Here is a 20,373-nt window from a genome sequence, read left to right as displayed (position 1 = left end):
CAAATATTCCACATAAAGATGGCATCTTAGCGGTGGAGAAGTATCTCAGTAAATATACCACAGAAAAACGGGAAATTCCATATATTAAAGAAGCAGTTAATATGGTTCTTGATAATAATAATTTTTTATTTGACGGAAAGCATTATCTCCAAATCAATGGGACAGCGATGGGAACTAAGATGGCTCCCAAATATGCAAACATATTTATGGCATACTTAGAGTCTGAGATTCTAGAAACAGCGAAGATTAGGCCACAATACTACTATAGATACATCGATGACTGTTTTCTGATCTGGTCACACGGCGAAACCGAGCTTATATCTTTTATAAACCATGCGAATTCAATACACCCTTCTATCAAGTTCACATTCGAATACCCAACGGAAAACATTACATTTTTAGACGTAAAAGTCCATATCATAGACAACAAATTGGAAACGGAAATTTACACTAAAGACACGGACTCTCACCAATATCTTTTACCCTCCTCATGCCACCCCAAACATATTACTGCAAACATTCCAAAGGGACTCTTCATAAGAATAAGAAGATCGTGCTCAAATGTCGAATTTTTTGACAAGCATGCAGGAATTATGAAACGCTATCTCATGCAACGAAATTACGAAGAGACTTCTATTGACAAAACAATAAAATTGGTAAAAGAAATGAACAGAGATTACCTTTTAACACCGAAAAGTACAAAACAAGGTCAGCAACTATTGCCATTTATTACCAACTACCACCCAAACCAACCGCACTTTAGAAAAATATTTTCGGACTACCAATATATTCTTGACAACAATGCACGACTAAAAGAGATTTTCCCTCAACCTCCGAAAATTGCATATAGAAAGTGCCCTACATTACGCGATAGACTGGTTAGAGCTAAACTACAACCAGTAATATCACAGAAAGTACAATCTGGTTTTTATAAATGTAATAGAAAAGCATGCACCACCTGTAAATATTCCGAAGAAACAAAAATAAGTACCGGGAACGTGACGGGAGTCCATATAAACATTAACGAAAGGATAAGTTGTAAATCAAATAATGTTATTTATCTAATAAACTGTAAGAAATGTGGGATGCAGTATATCGGCGAGACCGGAAGGTCGTTAAAATATCGTATAACAGAACATCTGAGAAGTATTACGAAAAGGAAATATGATTTAGTAGTGGGAGAACACTTCAACAAACTGGGACATTCAATAAGTGACTTTTCAGTAACTGGAATAAAAAAACTATTCAGAGACCAGGGCTATCGACAAACAGTAGAAGCATACTACATCAACAAATTCGGAACATTGGAACCAAAAGGACTCAATTCACGGGAGAAATAGACTGTAGACTCATCTAAGAATTATTATTTAATAATAATTTTCATTCCAACGTCATATAATATTTAAATTTAACAATCACTCTTTTTCTTAAGTTTATATTATTACTCGCCCCTTGATTGGCGTTTTATTTTACTATTTTCAAGTGTCCCAAGTTTAATTTTAATTATAATTCGAAACCTTGGAGTTATGTGCTTGCGATAATTTTTTTATTTATTTTCTTTTGTCCTACTCGAAATATGCTAGATGGTTAATTTATTCATTTATTATTATGAATTAATATTATATTTTAACGCTATTTAAGATCAAACTTCAGCAATAACTTTTAACCTTTTTTAATTTTGAAATTGGTCCTCACCAGACTAAGCCTTGATTTATGTTTAAATGTTGGTTTACTTCCTCGTGGTTCTCTAAGTGCCCATAATTTCAATTACATTTAGTTACCCATCATTTTCGTAAATGCAATAATAAAACCCTTTTTTCATTTTATTTTTTTCAATTACATCTGAAATGAGCTCCACTGATATTTGTGGTTCTAATATTCCCAATCATTACTTCTACGGCTGAATGCAAATTAAATGTTTATGCATTGTTACGTCATACTTGATTTGATATTTCAAATTCATTTAGCAAATTTTCTTTCTTGCCATTGTTGTAAACTGCTTGTCTGAGGAAGTCTGACTCTGGTCGGACGAAACGTTACAGAAATACATTTGTGTTAGTGTGCAGCTGGACTCTTTAATTGAATAGAATAGTCATGTTTATTCCAGCTACAGTATCCTTGCAGTATACGCATACGGATCCACTAGCATAAAGGCATAGGGAAAAGATAGGAAGTTAAACTCGCGCAACCCAACTCAAATTTTTAAATATGATAGCAAATTTTCAAGTAGGACAATCATAATCCAGCAGAATCCAAAGTTTCAATAATATTTGTGAAAGTGACAAGAGTATTATAATATTTGAACTACTGACTCAAAAAAACAGAATGTAGTCTAAACTGTAGACTTAAGTACCTCAATTTATCAAGACTTTCAGGGCGTTCAATAAGATCTAAATGAACTGTGAGATCTTTATTTGTTGCATTGGTCGATCCAGTTATATTGAATTGTGCTGCAATTTAAAAGAAAAGTGTGATTAAATGAGTGTGAGATAAAAAAACAGGAGAAAGAATTTTGAATACCAATGGTCAATAACTACAATTCTACATACTTTAATTAAGAATATAATAAAAAATTTCTGTATATAAACACTTGCAAGAAACTAATAGTCCTAATTTTAACATACCTATAACAAATTTGAGTTCAACTCGTTCACTTTTCAAAACATTTCCAAGATGATCTATAACTTCAGCATAAATAAAAGCTGTGTAATTTATGAACGGTTGGAAAGTTTGAACAAAAGAAATAGAAGATTCATCTCCATCAACTTTTTTGAAAGCATAGGAAGGAATTTCGGGATCTTCGACTTGAAATATTTCAACGCTGTTAAAAGCAATACCAATGTAGTTAGTGAACATGAGAGGTAGTTTTGTTGTTGCAGTTGTTTTAACTACAATAAATTTGTAGGTATCAATGACATAAGTAAAAAATGCCTTAATAAAAGAGAGAGATCATGGGTTCAAAATCAGCTTAAATTAAATAATTGAACCAAGTTCAAGACTACATGCAGAATGTGAAAATTTAGTGGTAGCATTTAAAAGCAGAAATATGACACTCCTTACTTTCAGTATTGCTTGTATTGAGATTTGTCTCATGCTTTTATTGGAAACACAAAAAGAATGTTTAATAAATATAATCACAACTTACACAAAATTATCAGAATCTCCTTCTGGTTTTGTGTATATGAATGTAACCCTGTTGTTGCTGTCATATTGAACCTCCGGGTTAATAACTTTACCAGGCTCTGTAAAAAGAAGAGATATTATTAGTTTATGTTTAGTCATAAAATATTAATTAATGATGGACTACTCACTCGTTGTCACAGTCGATTCTGTGGGAGGACCACTAATTTCATCAATTTGTGAGGTAATTGAGAATGTGTACTTCGTTCCGGGCAAAAGGTCTGCAATTGTGGTAATTCGTGGATCATCAATGCCTTTTGTTACATTTTGTCGCTCATCAGGGTTACCACGTCTGAAATAAAGAAGAATGTAAAAGGAATTCAGAATCATGTGGCTCCATAATCCAAATATTGCTTCAATTCAATTAATTAAATATGTAAGGCATCCAAGTAAAAAATATCAATTACATTTCTAACAAAAAAAAACAAAAAAATAAAAGTGGGTTTAGAATGGCATTGATTAACTCTTGTTGGTACGTTTCTATGTATTTCTCAAACTGAATATTTCTGCACTATAAAGTTTTGATATAACATACATCCAATATTCAATAGTGTATTCTTCAAAATCAAAGTCATCGCCAAGTACAGAAACATCAAGAGAAGTAGTATGAACTTCAGAAATTTCAATTTCAGGCTTCGGTGGAAGATCTACAATAAAATTAAAAATATTTAACATTAATTAATAAAAAATCAATAATAATTGAAAACTTTACAGAAAAAATAGCTGAAATATATGGACACAAAGGTCAAATGACTAACATAGTACAGCAGTGGCCTATGTATATCTAAATTTGAAGAATTGCGGTGTGTATGATTTATAAATACTATCTTTTCTAGTTGATTAACATTAATTAAGTAATTCTTTTACAATATTCTTGCATTGATGTTAAGAATAGTACCTAGAGTAGCATCTTGTTCTACAGGAATACTTTCACTGTCCTTATAATGAGTGACCAGACGAACAGTATACAGTTTTCCTGGTGTAAGACCTGTAAATGTTAACTGGCTTGGCTGATAATCATACAACATCATTCCATCAGTATTCTAAATGAAAAAAGATGAGAAGAAAATTAATGAAGAATAAAAATGAAACAATTAGTGAAAAACTTTTTTAACAATTTCAAAGTCTAGTAGCATTTGCGAGGTGACGGTAACACAGCACTCATTGCTATTGCAGACAAACAGTATACCGGTACACTAAAAACTCAAATTTTCTCAAAAGCCTGGAATATTATAATTTGATAAAACTTGTGATCAACAAATATCGAAAATGGGATTATAAAAATTGGGAGTATAAAATATCATGAAAGTTCAAATTTCTGACTCACGAAACGATTACAACTACAGTTTTTGAATAAGAAAATAGTGACACTAAATTTTCGATATAAACAACAATAAAGCATTCATTGAGCATGGGCTTGCAAAAATTTGCATAACTGGATAAACGTTGAAGATATGGTTCATTTTGAGTAAAAAAAGGGCCCCGAGCATCTCAGGGATTATTGGCAAGTAATAAAGCCATATAAACGACAATTTGAATTTTACCAACTGAAACTTGAAATCGATGGATTCAGCAGATAAAAAAGTTTTTAGCCAAGCAATAGCAACATATCCAACAATAAAAATTGAGCAAAAATATCAACAAGCTCAGCTTATGTGAAACTGAAACCATATATACTATTATCAATTAGCAAAAAAAATATTTACTTACCAGCTCATTATTCTTTTCAAAGTAATCCAAGCGAACATAATCATATTGACTGGATGGTTTTGTGAAATAAACTATAAGTGAAGTTAAACCAGTTTCCGTGTCTACATCAGTAACTGGCAGAGGATCTGAAAATTAAAGCTTGATTAAGCAAACTGATGAAATGTGACATTGTGACAATGTAATTAACCACAAATGTAACTTATAGCATATGGGATAAATTTTGTCATTTTTTGTTTTGTTATCATCAAAAAGTTATGATAAAAAGTTATATTAAAATCTATTTCAAAATATTTAATTTCAGTTCATAACCAAAGTATGCATGAAGTATAAATAAAAATGTTTACTAGTGGAAACGTCATTTAGAATTATTTCTTCTCCTTGGAAAGTTTTTAGCACTGGTGTGATGGTCGCAGTATAGGTCATTCCATAGCTCAAATCAATAAAATTTGTTGAATGTTCATCTCTGCCGTTATACGGAATAATTTCTTCATATTGTTGTTCAGTTACATCATCAGGGATTAGTTTGACAATAAAACTGAGACCATCTTCAGCCTCTGGTGGCACGTTGAAATTAACAGTAATTGCGTTTTCACTGGTCAGAGAAGCTTCTCCAGAAATTAATGGCGAATACAGATCTGAAATACAAAATATTTGTTCAACAGTGGCAAGTTTTTGATTATTTTGTATTTCTATTTCATTTCATTGTAAAATAACGCCTCTTATAAGCTCAATTATTATTATGAAAGTTATTGAAAATGAAAATAAACTGATATACTAACTTGTAGTAACTTCAAGTTCAGTTGGGTTGCTGGCAACACCATTGCTTGAACCAGTGATTGTAACGGAATAGGTAACGTTAGGAACCAAATCTGAGAATTTAACCTGAAAATAAAAATGAATAAAATTACTAGTATTCCAAGGTACTCAAAATTCCAAATTTGCAGACAACACCAAATGAAACTAGATTTGCTGGACATTCCAAATATAATTTGACAAAAAAAAATTAAAAAGAACGTTTTTATGAATCAAAATTCTTGCTATGAAACCGAAGTTGCAAAATTTCTAATCGAACTGGACATAAATTAGAAGTTACTAGGATTTTACAAATCTTTTTTCCTTACTTCCTACATCAGTTACATATGTTGATGTTACAACAAGGAAAGATTGAATTTGACAGCATTTAAGGTGGAAAATACACAGAACAAAATCTCTTTCCATGAAATAGCAAGTATATTTGCCAGATTTGGTTAAATCATTGTCTAACTTTTACAAAAAACAAGCAACAAATTATTCAACAATTTCTATAAATCATAATATGATAAAAAGAAAAAGTTACCTCTTTTTCGCCAGGGTTTGTGCCATTATGTGAATCTTTACTCACAGTAACTCGTTCTATGACATCGTTCGGGTTTTGTTTAGTAGAGATTTCATAATAAACCCAATCAAACACAATTTCTGGACTTGTGGATGTGATGACTATAGAATTGTAAGTCGTATTTTCTGTGAAATCATCTGCATCTAAGTCACGTCCTATAAATATAAGAAAAACCATGTTTAGTTGTTGGATCTGCAAATACCTTTCAAGTCAATTGGACTTATTATTTTGGATTAACTTGGAAATTATTTGGGTATAAAATCTAAAAATTGAGCCTATTAAGTATTAAGTAAATTGGCAAATGCAGGAACAGGAAAACTACCCAGAGGCAGAGAAATCAACACACACAAAAGACTAAACTATAAAGTTAAGTTTTAGTTTATGTTCCACGAATTATTACCAGTTAGCTACCACAAACTGTTGCAAGTGTAATAGAAGAAAAAATATTGCATATTTAATTTTGTATATATGATCGTGTATATGCCACACTTGGAGTGTGTTGTATTACCATGGTGAACAAAAACGAATCATTGTTGAAAGGCTATTAATATTGAAAAAAGCATTCTTGTATATTCACTCACGTAGTGTGACTGATCCAATGATGTTCTCAGGATAATTCTCGTCTCTGTATTGTAATGTTGCTATAACTGTATAAGTTGCTCCAGGTAAAAGATTTTCAGCAAATTCAACCTAGAACAAAAATAGAAGAATAATTTGTTATTTAATCTAAAATGGGACATGTTTAAATTTTTAGCTTGTGCCCCGAACATATTATATTAGCACATGCCTAATAGCAGCCTCATATGGAGGATGCTATTCAAATGAAAATTGAAATTATACATCCACTTCTAACTGATATTTCACTCCAAAAAATTTTCAAAATGGTATACCATCATGATATCATTTGGCAAAGACATCTCCTTTATATCCACTAGACTTCCATCAGATCCGTTAAGTTGAATGACGAAATTGTCTCCATTTTCTAAGACGGGGAACATTTCCACTAAAATTGTGTTTTCCAGTGTCACAGATACTCGTCCTTGTGAACCCTCAATGGGTTCCGGAACTTTAAAAAGAAGAAATAAATTATACTTCTTAATAAAGCCTCATAATCAAGGGCTAGTTTGACGTTCCGCAGCATTTATTTTTGATTCAATTTAGAGATTGCTTATCTAACGTAAAATGTAATGTGAGATAGAGATGTAAAACTTGATTAATTGGTTTTGATATCTTCCCAGTTTGATTTTTTCCATGCCGAGTTGATTTTATCTTCCATACATATTCTAAAAGATCGTTGGCCCTGTGGCCCTATCTGAATTTGACAAGTGGCTGAATATACTAGCCACTAATTTACCAATATAAATAATTGATTACTTAATGCGGTTATAATTTACAGTTTCTTGTTATAAGTTCTTTTTTCTATCCTACCAATTTGAACATTGTAACGTTTGGTTGGGCTCTTCACTCCACTATTGGTATAAGTTGTAATGCTAACAACAAATGTTGTATCTTGGATAACAATTGGAACCGACAACTCTTCCACAGTCCTCTGCCCGGGAGAATGTTTGATCTACAAAAATTAGGTAAAAGTAAATATTAGTCCTATATACGGGTGACAATGCTATTTTTCAAACATTTAAAACATGGCTTAGCTAAATATTCAAATGCACTGTGCTTGAACAAGTGGGAAATAACTGTGAAAGATAATTTGAATCCAACTAATAATAAAATGCTAAGAAATAGCAATTAGTAATATCACACGGGGACACAAAGATGGTAACCAAACCTTCAATCGTCTGAAGCGCCAAACTTCTCTAGTCACAGGTAGCATAAAATTATAAGAACAATAAGCCATGACTCGTTTACTGAGTACTAGGTACGAAAAATTTGTGTGATGGTACAATTTTCTCCAAAACCACTGAAATTTCTGATAAAACAACCAGCCTGAAGAAATTGTGAAAATATTAGGTTAAGAGATTTTCAGAAGGAAATTCAGAAGGAAAGTGATCAGTTCGAAAAGAATTTCTTTTTCAACAATGTTGACAAAAAATGATAAATTTCATACCACCAAGGGCTATGTTCACAAACACTACTGAATAACATTAAGCTTCATGTAATAAAAAAAAATTGTTTATGTGTGAGAATATCAAACTCTTACCTGTTTAATATCATAGAGCCGATCTGGTTCAGCCGATTCCGCCAAGGTTATTTGGTAATTATCAGCAAGTCCTTCCACATGATCAAATGCCACATTAATTTTGTCGTTTACGAGGGTGACTACTGCATCAACAGATGCGGGACCTGAAAAAACGAACTTGTAACTACTCAAAAAAATTGGAAATATATTCAGAGTTAGAATCAAAATGGTTATTTTGTTACATCTAGTGTCCGTAGTGATGTCACAAACCATAGCGCTATACTTACGAATGACAACATTTGCAATTTCTCTTGAAGCACTCTGATAGCCGTTGATTACGTTGGCTAATGATACCAAATATTTTTCTCCCCAAACTGCATCTGTGATTCTGTATTCCACAGGTTGTACACCATTAGCTTGAACTTCATATTCCATAATTTGTGCTTCTGGGCTTTCTGGTTTAGTGATGATGATATATTTCGTAACGGAATCTGCCCGACTTTTTCCAATTTGAGGTGATGGACGCATGGTTATCAAGTACGAATTTCCCTGTTGTTCTAAGATTGCACCTCGTGGAACCTCGGGTTGGGCTGCAATAAAATAAGCAAAGTATATTGAAAACATGTACATTTTTTAAGCATCTCTATAGTACTTCAATTTTTAAATTTGATTCAAGTTAGCAATAATCGTGTGTGTGTAATCTGTCTTGATAATGGTAGTATTGGATAATCATTAATGCAAATATAAATCAATACATTTTGTAATAAATACTGCTTTTGAGCTTTTAGATACAAATGAACATAATTAAGGATGGTGTAGAGCAGGCCTGCACAAATCAAATGAATGAAAGAGTTGCAGCATACAAAAACAATTGTTCACGGACTGCAATTTATCATTATTAACGTATAACTTATATCATGTCTTTATATATTAACTTATATATACATGTCCCATACAGTGCACAAGATATTATGATGTAACAAAGAATCATAGTGACAAAATCATATGTCGGGCGTGAAAGTACTTATGTAAGCTATATGATAGTGGGCACCTTGGACATTATTTGAATTAGTAATTTGAACATTTAGATGAATTTGTCTATAATTAACTTGTAATTGTTATTTAGCACTGATTGCTTATTTTTTTGTGTGCATAAGTACATTTTTTTCCGAATCACCTTGCGGGCCGCATTAAAAGCTTTCACGGGCCACATGAGTCGAACGTTGTACAGGCCTACTGTACAATGTAGATTCTAAGTGATTCTTAAGTCTTGCTGCACACTTGCACACATATTTTTCTGTGATGTTTGGCCTGACCAAATTCAGACTTTCTCGGAAAAACATAATTTAATGAGCCGCAAGACTTTTGTAATATTTGCATTGTTACCCGTGCTTTAACATTTATACAAGCAACTAGTATATGTGCCATATAACTTGTCTCAGCAAAGAGTAGGGAAAACAGTTTTGATTGGTTATTGAAATAAACCGTACAATTGTCGAACTTGAGGGTTAAATGCAGAAGTTGTGATTTGGATTTGTTCTCACAACAGATTCATTGAAAGATTATCCCAATCCTGTTACTAATATTGAGTGCATTAAAATCAAGTTAATATAGGGCTACATAAGAAGGTTTGAAAGTAAATAAGTAACTTACGCAGCGTTAGAGAAAGAGAATACATAGTTCCTTCAATTTCATTCTCATTTGGTACAACATCCAATTTATAAGTAGTGCTTGGAACTAGATTTTTAAATGTGTATGTTGAAGTTGCTTGATTTTCGCCAACCCTCCTTGTGTACATTTTATATTTTTCACCATTATCAAGCGTAAGCTCATAAAAATCAGCCAAGTGGTTTTCTGGATCAAATGAAACTTCTATTGTGGTGGAAGTCGCTTTTATTTTTGGCATAACAGTTGCTGGTCCTGTTGAAAGAACATAAATGTAAAAAATCAGTACTGTATGATATCAAGATCACTTCTTCAGAGGAAAAGAAATCTAAGATAAAAAATAAATTTTTCAACTGAGGAAACTTACTCAAAGTAATAGTATCAAACACTGATGGTCTGCTTTCAAATGGTCCACGTTGTGTCCATAAGGTAACAACATAGTTTCCAGGAGTTAAATCACTGAATTCATGTTCCAATTCTTGATCCGATGATATTGTAACATCAGGCTTGTCATTCAAACGCAATCTATAGCTTTCAATAATGCCAGTAGAATCAGGTGTTATTTGGACAGTGATAGTGTCTTTTGATATAATGAGCTTACCAGAAGCTTGAGTTAATAGTGCTGAAAAACAGAATGAGATGTATATATAATGATAATGATGAAGAGTTGAAAATGGAAATTAATATAAATGATACACAAGCAATACTTAGTTAGCTTACGCGTTTCTGCTGTAATGTTTGCAGCTGGCCCTGATTTTCCATTGCTGTATGGTCGAATAAATACATTATATGTAGAGTTTGGTGACAGATTTTCAAAAGTATGAGTATATTCCGATTGACCAGGTCCTGAATCGATGATGGTACTCTAAATTTAGGACCAAAGAAATCATTAGTGTTATGAAGTTACTTGAACCAGCGTTTTACCTAGGTAATATTTCTTTGTGGTTTTGGGATGAATCGTTTATTATGCATGGTATAATGAAGAAATGGAACAATATTATAGTCCCTGGAAAATCTTCATCTTTGAAACTGTTTGCGCTTTCTTTTGAGAATTTAGTCTTTAATAATCAGTTTTATGTTTCGTAAGCTTTCAGTTCTATTCTCCAATAATAATGTTACAAATTATCCAATTGAGTTGAGTGCATTAAAAGATATTTCCAATAAAACTCACAGAAATTATTCAAGAAAATATATACCTGTACTGGTCCTTGCTCAGGATGTGTTATATATACATTGTAATATTCAACATTCCCGCCTGCAGTATCATATGTTACTGTTATTGATGTTGGTGATCCTTGAACAGATGCTTTGGGAACACTGGCAGGCGCTAAAAATATAGAAAAATGCATATAAATATGTTGGTGTCAATCAAAAAAGATGTAGTATTTCACATCTCCGCTTCTAATAGCCAGGATCCATGAATAAAAGTTCCACTGAATTAGAAAGGATGAGAATTTATGGGTTCTACAAAGGCCTTCTTATTCAATGACATTGACCATGACCAACTGACCTCTGAACACCTCATCAGAGCTAGGTTTTAATATGTATATTATGTAGATTTAAAAGAACCCAAAAAGTTCGTTTTGGTGAATAGCTTACCCAATTTATCACACAGGTGAAGTTATGGGTATAGAATAGCATTTTCATAACCAGTTATTGTACCCCAAGATTTTTCATGTCACGCCATCAACATGGTCGATACAACACAAAAAACACAAATAATAATATCAGATAAAATAATAAAAATAATAATAAATGAGCATAAACAAATGAATGAATACCAACCTATAACCCTTGGAGGTATATCAATGGGATGACCTTGTTTATCCCCAAGTATTGGATATATAACTCCTGTATACAGTTCTCCAGGTACAAGTTGTATATATGTCGCAGACACAAGATGAGGGGCAACAGGATTCCACTAAATATCAAGATAAATAAATTTGATTTAAAAGACGAGGTGATGTTTATCAATACTGTCGGTCGACTATGTTTGTCAAAATCTTTTCAAGACAGCATAGCCTAAATCAGTGTTCTTCAAACTTTTTGCATCGTGACCCACTTGGCATGACCAAATTTTTTATCAACCTCCAGGAACTTTATGGTTAGACCAATGTGAGAACGATGTTCTTGCATATTCTCGCACAAAACGTCAAATCTTGGCTCTATTTTGGCGATTCTCCTCAGTACCAGTTCCAAATCTTTCAAATTTGTTTGTTCTGATATAAGATAGTGTCAAAAAGGTATTTTCACACATATAAGTGGAGGCACAAGGAAGAAGAATAAGTATGAATAGTTCTGTCTATAATTGGTACCGCACCCCTATTGAGCCGTTTCGTGACCACCGGGTGTCGGGAACCCCAGTTTGATGAGCCCTGACCTAGATTTTACACCATAGTTAAAGTTGGTAAGCATGAGGCTTGAACTCGATATTCCTAACATGCGATTACAACAGAAGTAGACCTACAGTGATGACTATTGAGTCATCGCATTGTTTAATAAGAAAATAAATCGAGCTACCAAGAGGCAGTGTTAACTATGATGATATTGAGATTGATTTCACAAGGTGTGATATTCCCAATTTCATTTAAGATTCACTAATAGGTCAATAAAAAGTTGTCATTTCATATGATGTGTCATATTTCTAATAGAAAGTATTTTCCTACGTGACTATTTCAATAAAATTTAAATGTTTGCCCAAAAATGCTCAACGCACGCACGAAATAGTCTTCTCGAAATGTAAAATAAGAAACTAAAGCATTTATACGATTCGCACGCTTTCTTTGAATCGCCGAATTCAGTTGAATCAGTTCAAAATTGGCGAAATACTTGAAATTACGTCTTCGTGCGTCTGTCCTGAGGCAATTTTACGCTATAGGAAATTACAACGCTCTGAATTGGACGAATTTTAATGAAATGCGGTGAATGTTTTGATAGCACGTTTGATAGCATTACGACATTTTGCTATAGACGACGCCCAAATTTATATTCATCTGATGACGATTAGAAAATAACTTACAGTAATGATTATTATTATAACAACGATTGTTGCATCAAGTATTGCTGTTCAATTGACTCACCTCCACATTTTGTGTCTTATTGGTCAGTTTGTCAGATGGCCATAATACAACAACAAATTTCGTCTGTGCTCTTGGCCGAGGAAGTATGTTGACTGTTAACGTCGTTCCGCTAACAATAGGTATTACATCCAATGGTGGACGAATATCTTCTTGAGCTGAAATTAAACATAAATGTATCTAATAGCGTACTAAAATATCATGTAGCTCATTAGTATATTACATTGATAACTGCAAGGAACTAACGACACTAACAATCGGAAAAGTCGACAAGATACACAAATGTGCCTCTTGGCATATCGTCCACACTTAATTTGCAAACAAATCATTGTTAAATCATGTACTTTAATAATTTATTATAAAATACAAGAGAATTAACTCATTGCGTTTACCAAAACTGCACTAAACAGGGTGGTCATTCGCGTGGATTCAAAGCGGTTATATATCGATAAAACCCGTTACTACTGTACGGGTGGTGGTAGATCTAGAAGTTTCTGGAAATTTTCATGTAAAATCACAAGTATAATCATCATAAAATTGAATTTTTCATGTTTTTTTTTTGTGGGTGCCACTGTATAATCTACTTACGTGTTACAACAGTCGAGCTAACAAAGCCCGAAGTGACGCCATGACTGACAGCGGCAACGGATGTATTATATTCCGTTACTGGTGTTACACCGTAACTGAAAGCCCTTTCTACGTCTTCTGGGCCGACCAAAGTATCTGAAATGATTGCCCCGTCTTGTGTTCGAACCACTTTGATCCTGAAAATAAAAAATCGTTGATTTAAAACGGATAACTTTTATCAACTAATGCCACTCTGTTCGCCAAAATTTAAACAAGGCAACAAATTTATGTCAAGCAATCGGGCGAATATTGGTAATGGTTTTTATTCCGAAGTTTGTCTACAACGTATTATAAAATCGATCAATGTTTCTTGATAATGACTGAAACGTCTAACATTATAAAATCATTACGTGAGTTGGATAATTTTTTAAAAACTTTAAGATAAGAGAATATCGCGCATAACCTTATTTTACATGAACGATAGACGGTAACTAATTTTTCGGAAAAGAAGGTTAAAATTCTCCTTACCATAATATATGACATCAATAAATTTGGCCAAAGTTACAGAGCTCATTTTCATTACGCATGATCATATTTGTATTTAGGCCAAAATATTCCCTTGATCGGGCAGTATTATCTATTTATAATTTGGAAGGTTTCGTCGCGGGAATCGTACGACGCGCAATCAGCACTTCAGTCACGCGCACAAAACTAGTTATTTATGACTCATAGAAGTATCATACCAATTTAATTTAGGTTTAACTTTAATATGAGTTTTAATCATTGATTGTCAAATTCATTTAGAGACATAAACAATAAAACTCAGATTGGGAAAAAAAAAGGAATCCAGCGAGTGTAAAACATTGTTGGTGCTTTACTACAACTAAATATACAAACTATACTCGTTTATTACAGTTATCATCTTATTCAGTTAGAATACACCTTTTCATACAACTATTTTTCACCTGTTGATTCAACCAAACACTGTATACACATTTGCTAATATGTAAGGAGCTACTGCTAATCGGGAGGACCGGAATCTTTTTGTTTCAGCATTGCCCATTCAATTTATTTCACCCTGAGTGAGGGGTGCATGGGGTTGAACTCGAGTTATTTAACCTGTGATGTCAACCACCGATAACTTGTATAATACACGTTTATATTTACGAAAAACACGAAATAGCAAATTCGATTCTTCACAATATGCGAATAAATATAATATAGGTTTTTATTAGTAGATTGTACATTTTAAAAAGCGGGGATATGCATAAACGGTATACGTACAATCAAATAATAAAACAACTATGTAGTAATAATATCGGAGTGTTGAGTTAAAAATATATACATAGTGTGTTACAAACATCCCTAAAACCCGCATACGAAAAGAGATCGGAGCCAAGTTTCGATTAATCTGAAATAAATTTTGCCGGTAATAAAGAAACCATATCAAAACAAGTTGTTTCATATTGTACGTCATCGCTTACTTACCATAGTAAAAGTAAAAACAATAAAGATGTCCGACACACGTATGCGTTTAAAAGCATTGTGTGTATCTTATTCCGGTGTTGACAATTAATTTATGATAAAAATAAATCCAACGAATAGTTTAATTTTCGATCGATTTGATCATGAGCATTGCTTCATGCGTCCCGATGATATGGGCTATAAGTATGTTAAATAATAAAAACGCTATAGGAAACGAAGTAAATTAATTATAATATTTGAAACAAATATTTCAATAAAGAACTTTGAACGAGTTATGGAGTACTGGGTGGCACAGAGAACATTCGCTTAAAAAGGATCACTTAAAGATTCCGAAGCAATACATAGGTGTCATTATTCTGCATAAATCGTATTCCAACTACTATAACTGGAATTTCTAAACTGTTCTAAGTACGACAACTACACAAACACAAATAAACAAGTAGAGTATAATAATCACAAAAGTGTAAGTTTAATTTTTAACTTTTGAAGCAGAGAATATCAAATTGATGATCGCTTGAAAATGCAGTACATCACAAGCCTAATCGAAATTATAATAAATGACGATAATGACCAAAAACAAAATAGCAACTCTTAATTTTCATTTATTTTCATGTCTTACTGTCAAATTCAATTCTTATTATAATACCATCATACATTCTTTCCTACATAGACTCAAACTACATTAAAATGACCTTGCCGCTGCAGCATCTTAGAAAACTGACGATTTTTTATCAAATTAAACTGAATGACTAAATGACCAGTTATTTTGTGAGAGCACCAGCAACGCCCGAGTTCAAATTTCTACGCTGTTCAGAACTGTAAAGGTGCCACGCACATCCGAGTGGTCATTCATATTAAATGCGTGTGTGACACAAAATTATATTTTAATATAATTAAAAATGACCACAAACAAAATTTTCCAAATATAAAACGTAACCATGCCTGAGTAATAGGTAAATCACGAAAATAACTGTGAATTATCCCTATTCATACGTGGCCATTGGACAGGTATACAGAAATTGAGCGATCGCTCAAATTCCCCGGGGCGAATTGAAAATTTTAACGATCTAAATAACACAAGCAGAAAACATTATTCGTACTTGCAACGGTATATTTCTAACGCTATTTAATTGAACGTTTTGTTTAGATTAAGTAAGGGATAATATGGGTATGTTCCCGGTTTAGAATAAACAAAATGTCACAATGTTCAATTCTAATTGTTCGTTCTCAAATTAACATGATATTATATTATATAACAATAACAGTGAAAATACGATGAACCGATAGCCATATAAAAATTATATAAGTCAATTTGGGTATTTCAATTCATCGGATCCTAAAAATTCGCGGATCCTGAAAATTTGAATAATAATAAGAACATTCGTTACTCAGTTTGATTTCGTATTTCTAAAAATCGACTCTTTTTGGTATATTTATCAAGTGTTCTTCTTTTCCTTTGTAAATGTCTACGAAAAATACCAATCAACTTGTAGAATGTACAAATGTTATTTTACAGACATTTATCCAAAAAGTTATCTTCTCTCTAAATACCGAAAATCAGGCAGCGCTTATTTGACTTGAACAACAAAGCAGGTCTAATCACATAAAATTGCATTTTTTGATTCTCCGGTACAGGTGGGTATTTTACATTCCTTAATATTTAATATTCTATGCGAAGCTGCCTACTAGCTTTACAGATACAAAACCTCGCTTAACCTTTCAGAAATCATTCAATATTTATGTGAAGAGGCAAACATATATTTCAATGCTTTGAAACTATATAGTACTGTAAAACAACTGGCATTATGCCACGATTATTGTATTATTGTATTGCTGCCTTCATGCAAAGAAGACGATTTCGAGGGACTATATTTAAATTTTATTGTACATAGAGATGTACAACATCCAAACGTTTTGGATACTAACTTTGAACTTTGATTCGAAAACAATGCGTATCGAAATAGCCGTATATTACTAATTTAGACGAATATAAATTATTGTTTTTTCTTCCATGTATACGATAAAATAAGGATTTGTAACTGCCATTAACACAAATTTTGGTTATTTTTTGCGATTTTTCTCACAAATAAGGCCATTTCGAAAATTCGAAATTGAAATCGACGAAAAACTGAACTAACAAAGTAATTGAAAATTGGTCTAACTGACTGTAACTGTATACTATAAATATTTCTGTATATCTCCCCGAAAAAAAATTTTGTTTATCTAATTTGCTGGCTACCTGCACTTCCAAACACTACGCTTCTGATATTAAAAAAAACAACACTATAATCAGGGACAAAGCAAAGCTAATTCTAATTTGATTGGAGTTCAATACATACACGATAAATGACAGACGAATCATTTACAATACAGGAGGTAACAATTAAAAATATCGCTAGTAATTATCAAATACTTTGGCGTCGAGTATTAACTACCGAATGTAAGCTATAATTAAATCGAATGCACAACACTTGATCGGGCTCATAGTTAACTCGGTCTTACAATACAATTTTTTATAGCCGATTTCTCCTAGTGATTTACTCTTACGCAAAAGTGAAAATGGAAATAAATAAGTACAAATGATTATTATGCTGGTTGGTGTTGCCGGTTTCCATCGGGTTCAAATTCTATTTCGTTGAGTGATGAATACTAGTACCCTTTCGAAAACATACTAGTTAAATTAATCATAGAGACATATTTGAGTTAAAATGGGCGACGTTTTCAATTTGTTAAGCCGAGCCCATGTAGAAAAAAGGTAATAAATAGTGTACAGAAATAGGTAAATTTCGAGTGTAATAAGTAAATTTCGTGAAAATAAAGTATAGTGATCATTGTCGTTGGATACAAATGTAGTCGGACCAAGTCGCAAATTAACGAGGTTCACTACCAGCAACTGAATGATTGTCTACTCTAGACTCTAAACTATATTAGGAGTGAATAACAAAGGAAAGAGAACTAATAATATAAAAAAAATTGTAGGATAGTTTTTTTTTTTAATTTATGGGCACTCGGTATAACTGCGTTCTGACTCACAAACCAATTAAAAACCCAGGCCAACCAACAACCAACTCTCAACCATCTTCGACAACTACACATGTGAAGTCTATATATATCATCAATGCGCCACGCTTGTTGTTATACAAATAAAAGGATAGTCTTCAATTATAAGGGCGCTTGGGAATTAATATAGTGACAACCACATGAAGAAACTTCTATATCTAAGCGTTTGGTAATTTGAAACCTTGAACTTCACAGCAATCAGAGTTGAAATTCATCTAGAATTTCGACGTTAAACAGTTTGTATAAGTAGTAGTCATATAGAATCGATACAAATGCGAGTATATACATGATATTTAACAGAAAGAAAAACAAGTTCAAAGAATTATTAATCGCCAATAAAATTACAAAAAAAAATGTGATAGTTGGAAATGGCAAGTTTGGAAAATGATAAATAAAAATAGTTTTTCTTGCTTCGAACACTTTCAAAACTAGAATGAACTGTCTATAGTAGAGCGTGAAATGAATGCTGGTATTTGTACTGGTAATACAAAGTGGGCGCATGCTATTAAAATTAGTGTGGAGACGTCCAATGGACGAAAAAAATATGCAAAGCGTACCTCACGATTTTGTAAGTTGGGAAGCAACTAGAGATAATGCTAGATCTGGCTACACTTCACGTTATGAGCGAGAGTTCCAATAAATCTATTTCAAGTCTATATGACTTGAAGTCTAACTCTAAAAGATTTTTCCCTCTTCCGAATTATAGTTAGGCAGCAGAATTACAATTCTACATTACTGTAAAAATGATACGATAACCTACTTTTATGTTATAGTTATTCGGATTTAATTTCCGTAATGTAAAATACAAATGATACCAATGAGCTTTCAATAAAGCATAACGTAATGATTTAAATCGGTATAGGAATAAACTAATTTAGCTGGCAAGGATTCATAGACTTTATATTACTACGCATTTATAATTAGCGGTGTAAAAAGACTAGACAACACTTTATAATTACGATTTTCATCAGACAGTACACTATCAAGCTTAAACATACACGGCAGTAAGAAACTTGAAATAGAAATTATCCATTGTCAAGCGTATTACGAGATATGAAAAAAACTATCTATAACAGTATTAATATGTGTTTTTGTCTTTTGAAACAATAAAATCGATTATCGTAATATTCAGCAAGGTACAAATACAAGTAAGTATTTTACAGTTTGTTCCAACATTCGGGATTTCTGCATTACATTATGATTGAAGCAAAATAATATTCCTTTATTTGAATCCACAGAATTTACAGATTTTCGTACAAATAATTTAGCCCAATCGTGATATATATCCCAATGGGAACTGTGCCTATGAGCCGGGCAAATAATAATAGATTTCAGGTTCTCTCACCTATACTGATCTACAATGCCATCTGGAGGTCGGTAGGATACCTTTATTTTTCTTGGAGTGGGAGCAGTAGCGGATAATGATTTAACTTTGCCCGGTGCTGAAAAAAACATTTAAAACATTCGTTCAAAAATTTTGAAAATAAAAAAATATTTAGAAATGAATGGAAATTCACTGCAGTTTCCCTAGTATTTAATTTGAGTGGTCAACTAATAGCTAAATATTCATTTTTCAAACAAAAATAAGTTCGTTAGAAGGAGGCGGTCAATAAGGTGTGATATCTTATAAACAAATGCTCGTCCAGTTCATACTTTGTAATTAAAAATTCACAAATTTGAAACATGATTTATTAAAACATGAATTAGGTAGTAATATTTCAATTTTATCAATTGTTCAGTAAAAATAATATTGTGTCAAAATTGTACAACTGTCAAAATTATTTGAAAGATAAACAAAAGTGAGGCTGTTAAAATCCGATATCAGAACGATTCATAAATTTATATATGGGAGAGTGTTTACCTAATTGAGAGCCCAAAAGTGTTTTCTTGGGGGCAGGAAATTTTTGTTCAATTATTATAGTTCTCTACACCCTCTAATTTCAATGCGTGACTCCATATTTAAAAATTCCTAACTTGAATATGATTATATTTGAATATCCAGGAAGCGGCTTCTATACCAGCGCAGTCAAATACCAAAAACATGTTTTAATGGGCGATCAGAATCTAATATCCATTCCCATCCTAGACTGAATCTATATTGAAATTGCATACCATAT

General features: G+C 32.5%; 1 protein-coding gene across 1 annotated transcript in view; it reads right to left on the bottom strand.

The window, feature by feature from the left end:
- LOC120331262 (uncharacterized) overlaps positions 1-20,373 on the bottom strand; it is a 119,010-nt gene that overhangs the window by 67,782 nt on the left and 30,855 nt on the right. Inside the window, exons 61-83 of the mRNA XM_078113790.1 lie at positions 19,602-19,698; positions 13,733-13,908; positions 13,148-13,302; positions 11,853-11,988; positions 11,264-11,394; positions 10,788-10,932; positions 10,435-10,689; positions 10,056-10,322; positions 8,690-8,992; positions 8,424-8,566; positions 7,694-7,835; positions 7,156-7,331; positions 6,847-6,955; positions 6,227-6,420; positions 5,670-5,772; positions 5,235-5,579; positions 4,891-5,015; positions 4,079-4,223; positions 3,716-3,827; positions 3,312-3,472; positions 3,146-3,242; positions 2,625-2,821; positions 2,354-2,450 (exon numbers count right to left, since the gene is read on the bottom strand). Of these exons, the coding sequence (XP_077969916.1) occupies positions 2,354-2,450; positions 2,625-2,821; positions 3,146-3,242; positions 3,312-3,472; positions 3,716-3,827; positions 4,079-4,223; positions 4,891-5,015; positions 5,235-5,579; positions 5,670-5,772; positions 6,227-6,420; positions 6,847-6,955; positions 7,156-7,331; positions 7,694-7,835; positions 8,424-8,566; positions 8,690-8,992; positions 10,056-10,322; positions 10,435-10,689; positions 10,788-10,932; positions 11,264-11,394; positions 11,853-11,988; positions 13,148-13,302; positions 13,733-13,908; positions 19,602-19,698 (3,811 nt within the window). The remainder of the gene's footprint in view (positions 1-2,353; positions 2,451-2,624; positions 2,822-3,145; positions 3,243-3,311; positions 3,473-3,715; positions 3,828-4,078; positions 4,224-4,890; positions 5,016-5,234; positions 5,580-5,669; positions 5,773-6,226; positions 6,421-6,846; positions 6,956-7,155; positions 7,332-7,693; positions 7,836-8,423; positions 8,567-8,689; positions 8,993-10,055; positions 10,323-10,434; positions 10,690-10,787; positions 10,933-11,263; positions 11,395-11,852; positions 11,989-13,147; positions 13,303-13,732; positions 13,909-19,601; positions 19,699-20,373) is intronic.

The sequence above is a fragment of the Styela clava genome, chromosome 6 (assembly GCF_964204865.1).
Source record: "Styela clava chromosome 6, kaStyClav1.hap1.2, whole genome shotgun sequence".
In the NCBI taxonomy this organism is placed as follows: Eukaryota; Metazoa; Chordata; class Ascidiacea; order Stolidobranchia; family Styelidae; genus Styela; species Styela clava.
Note: the sequence above shows the minus strand (reverse complement) of the source record. Positions and strands in the feature narration are given on the sequence as shown.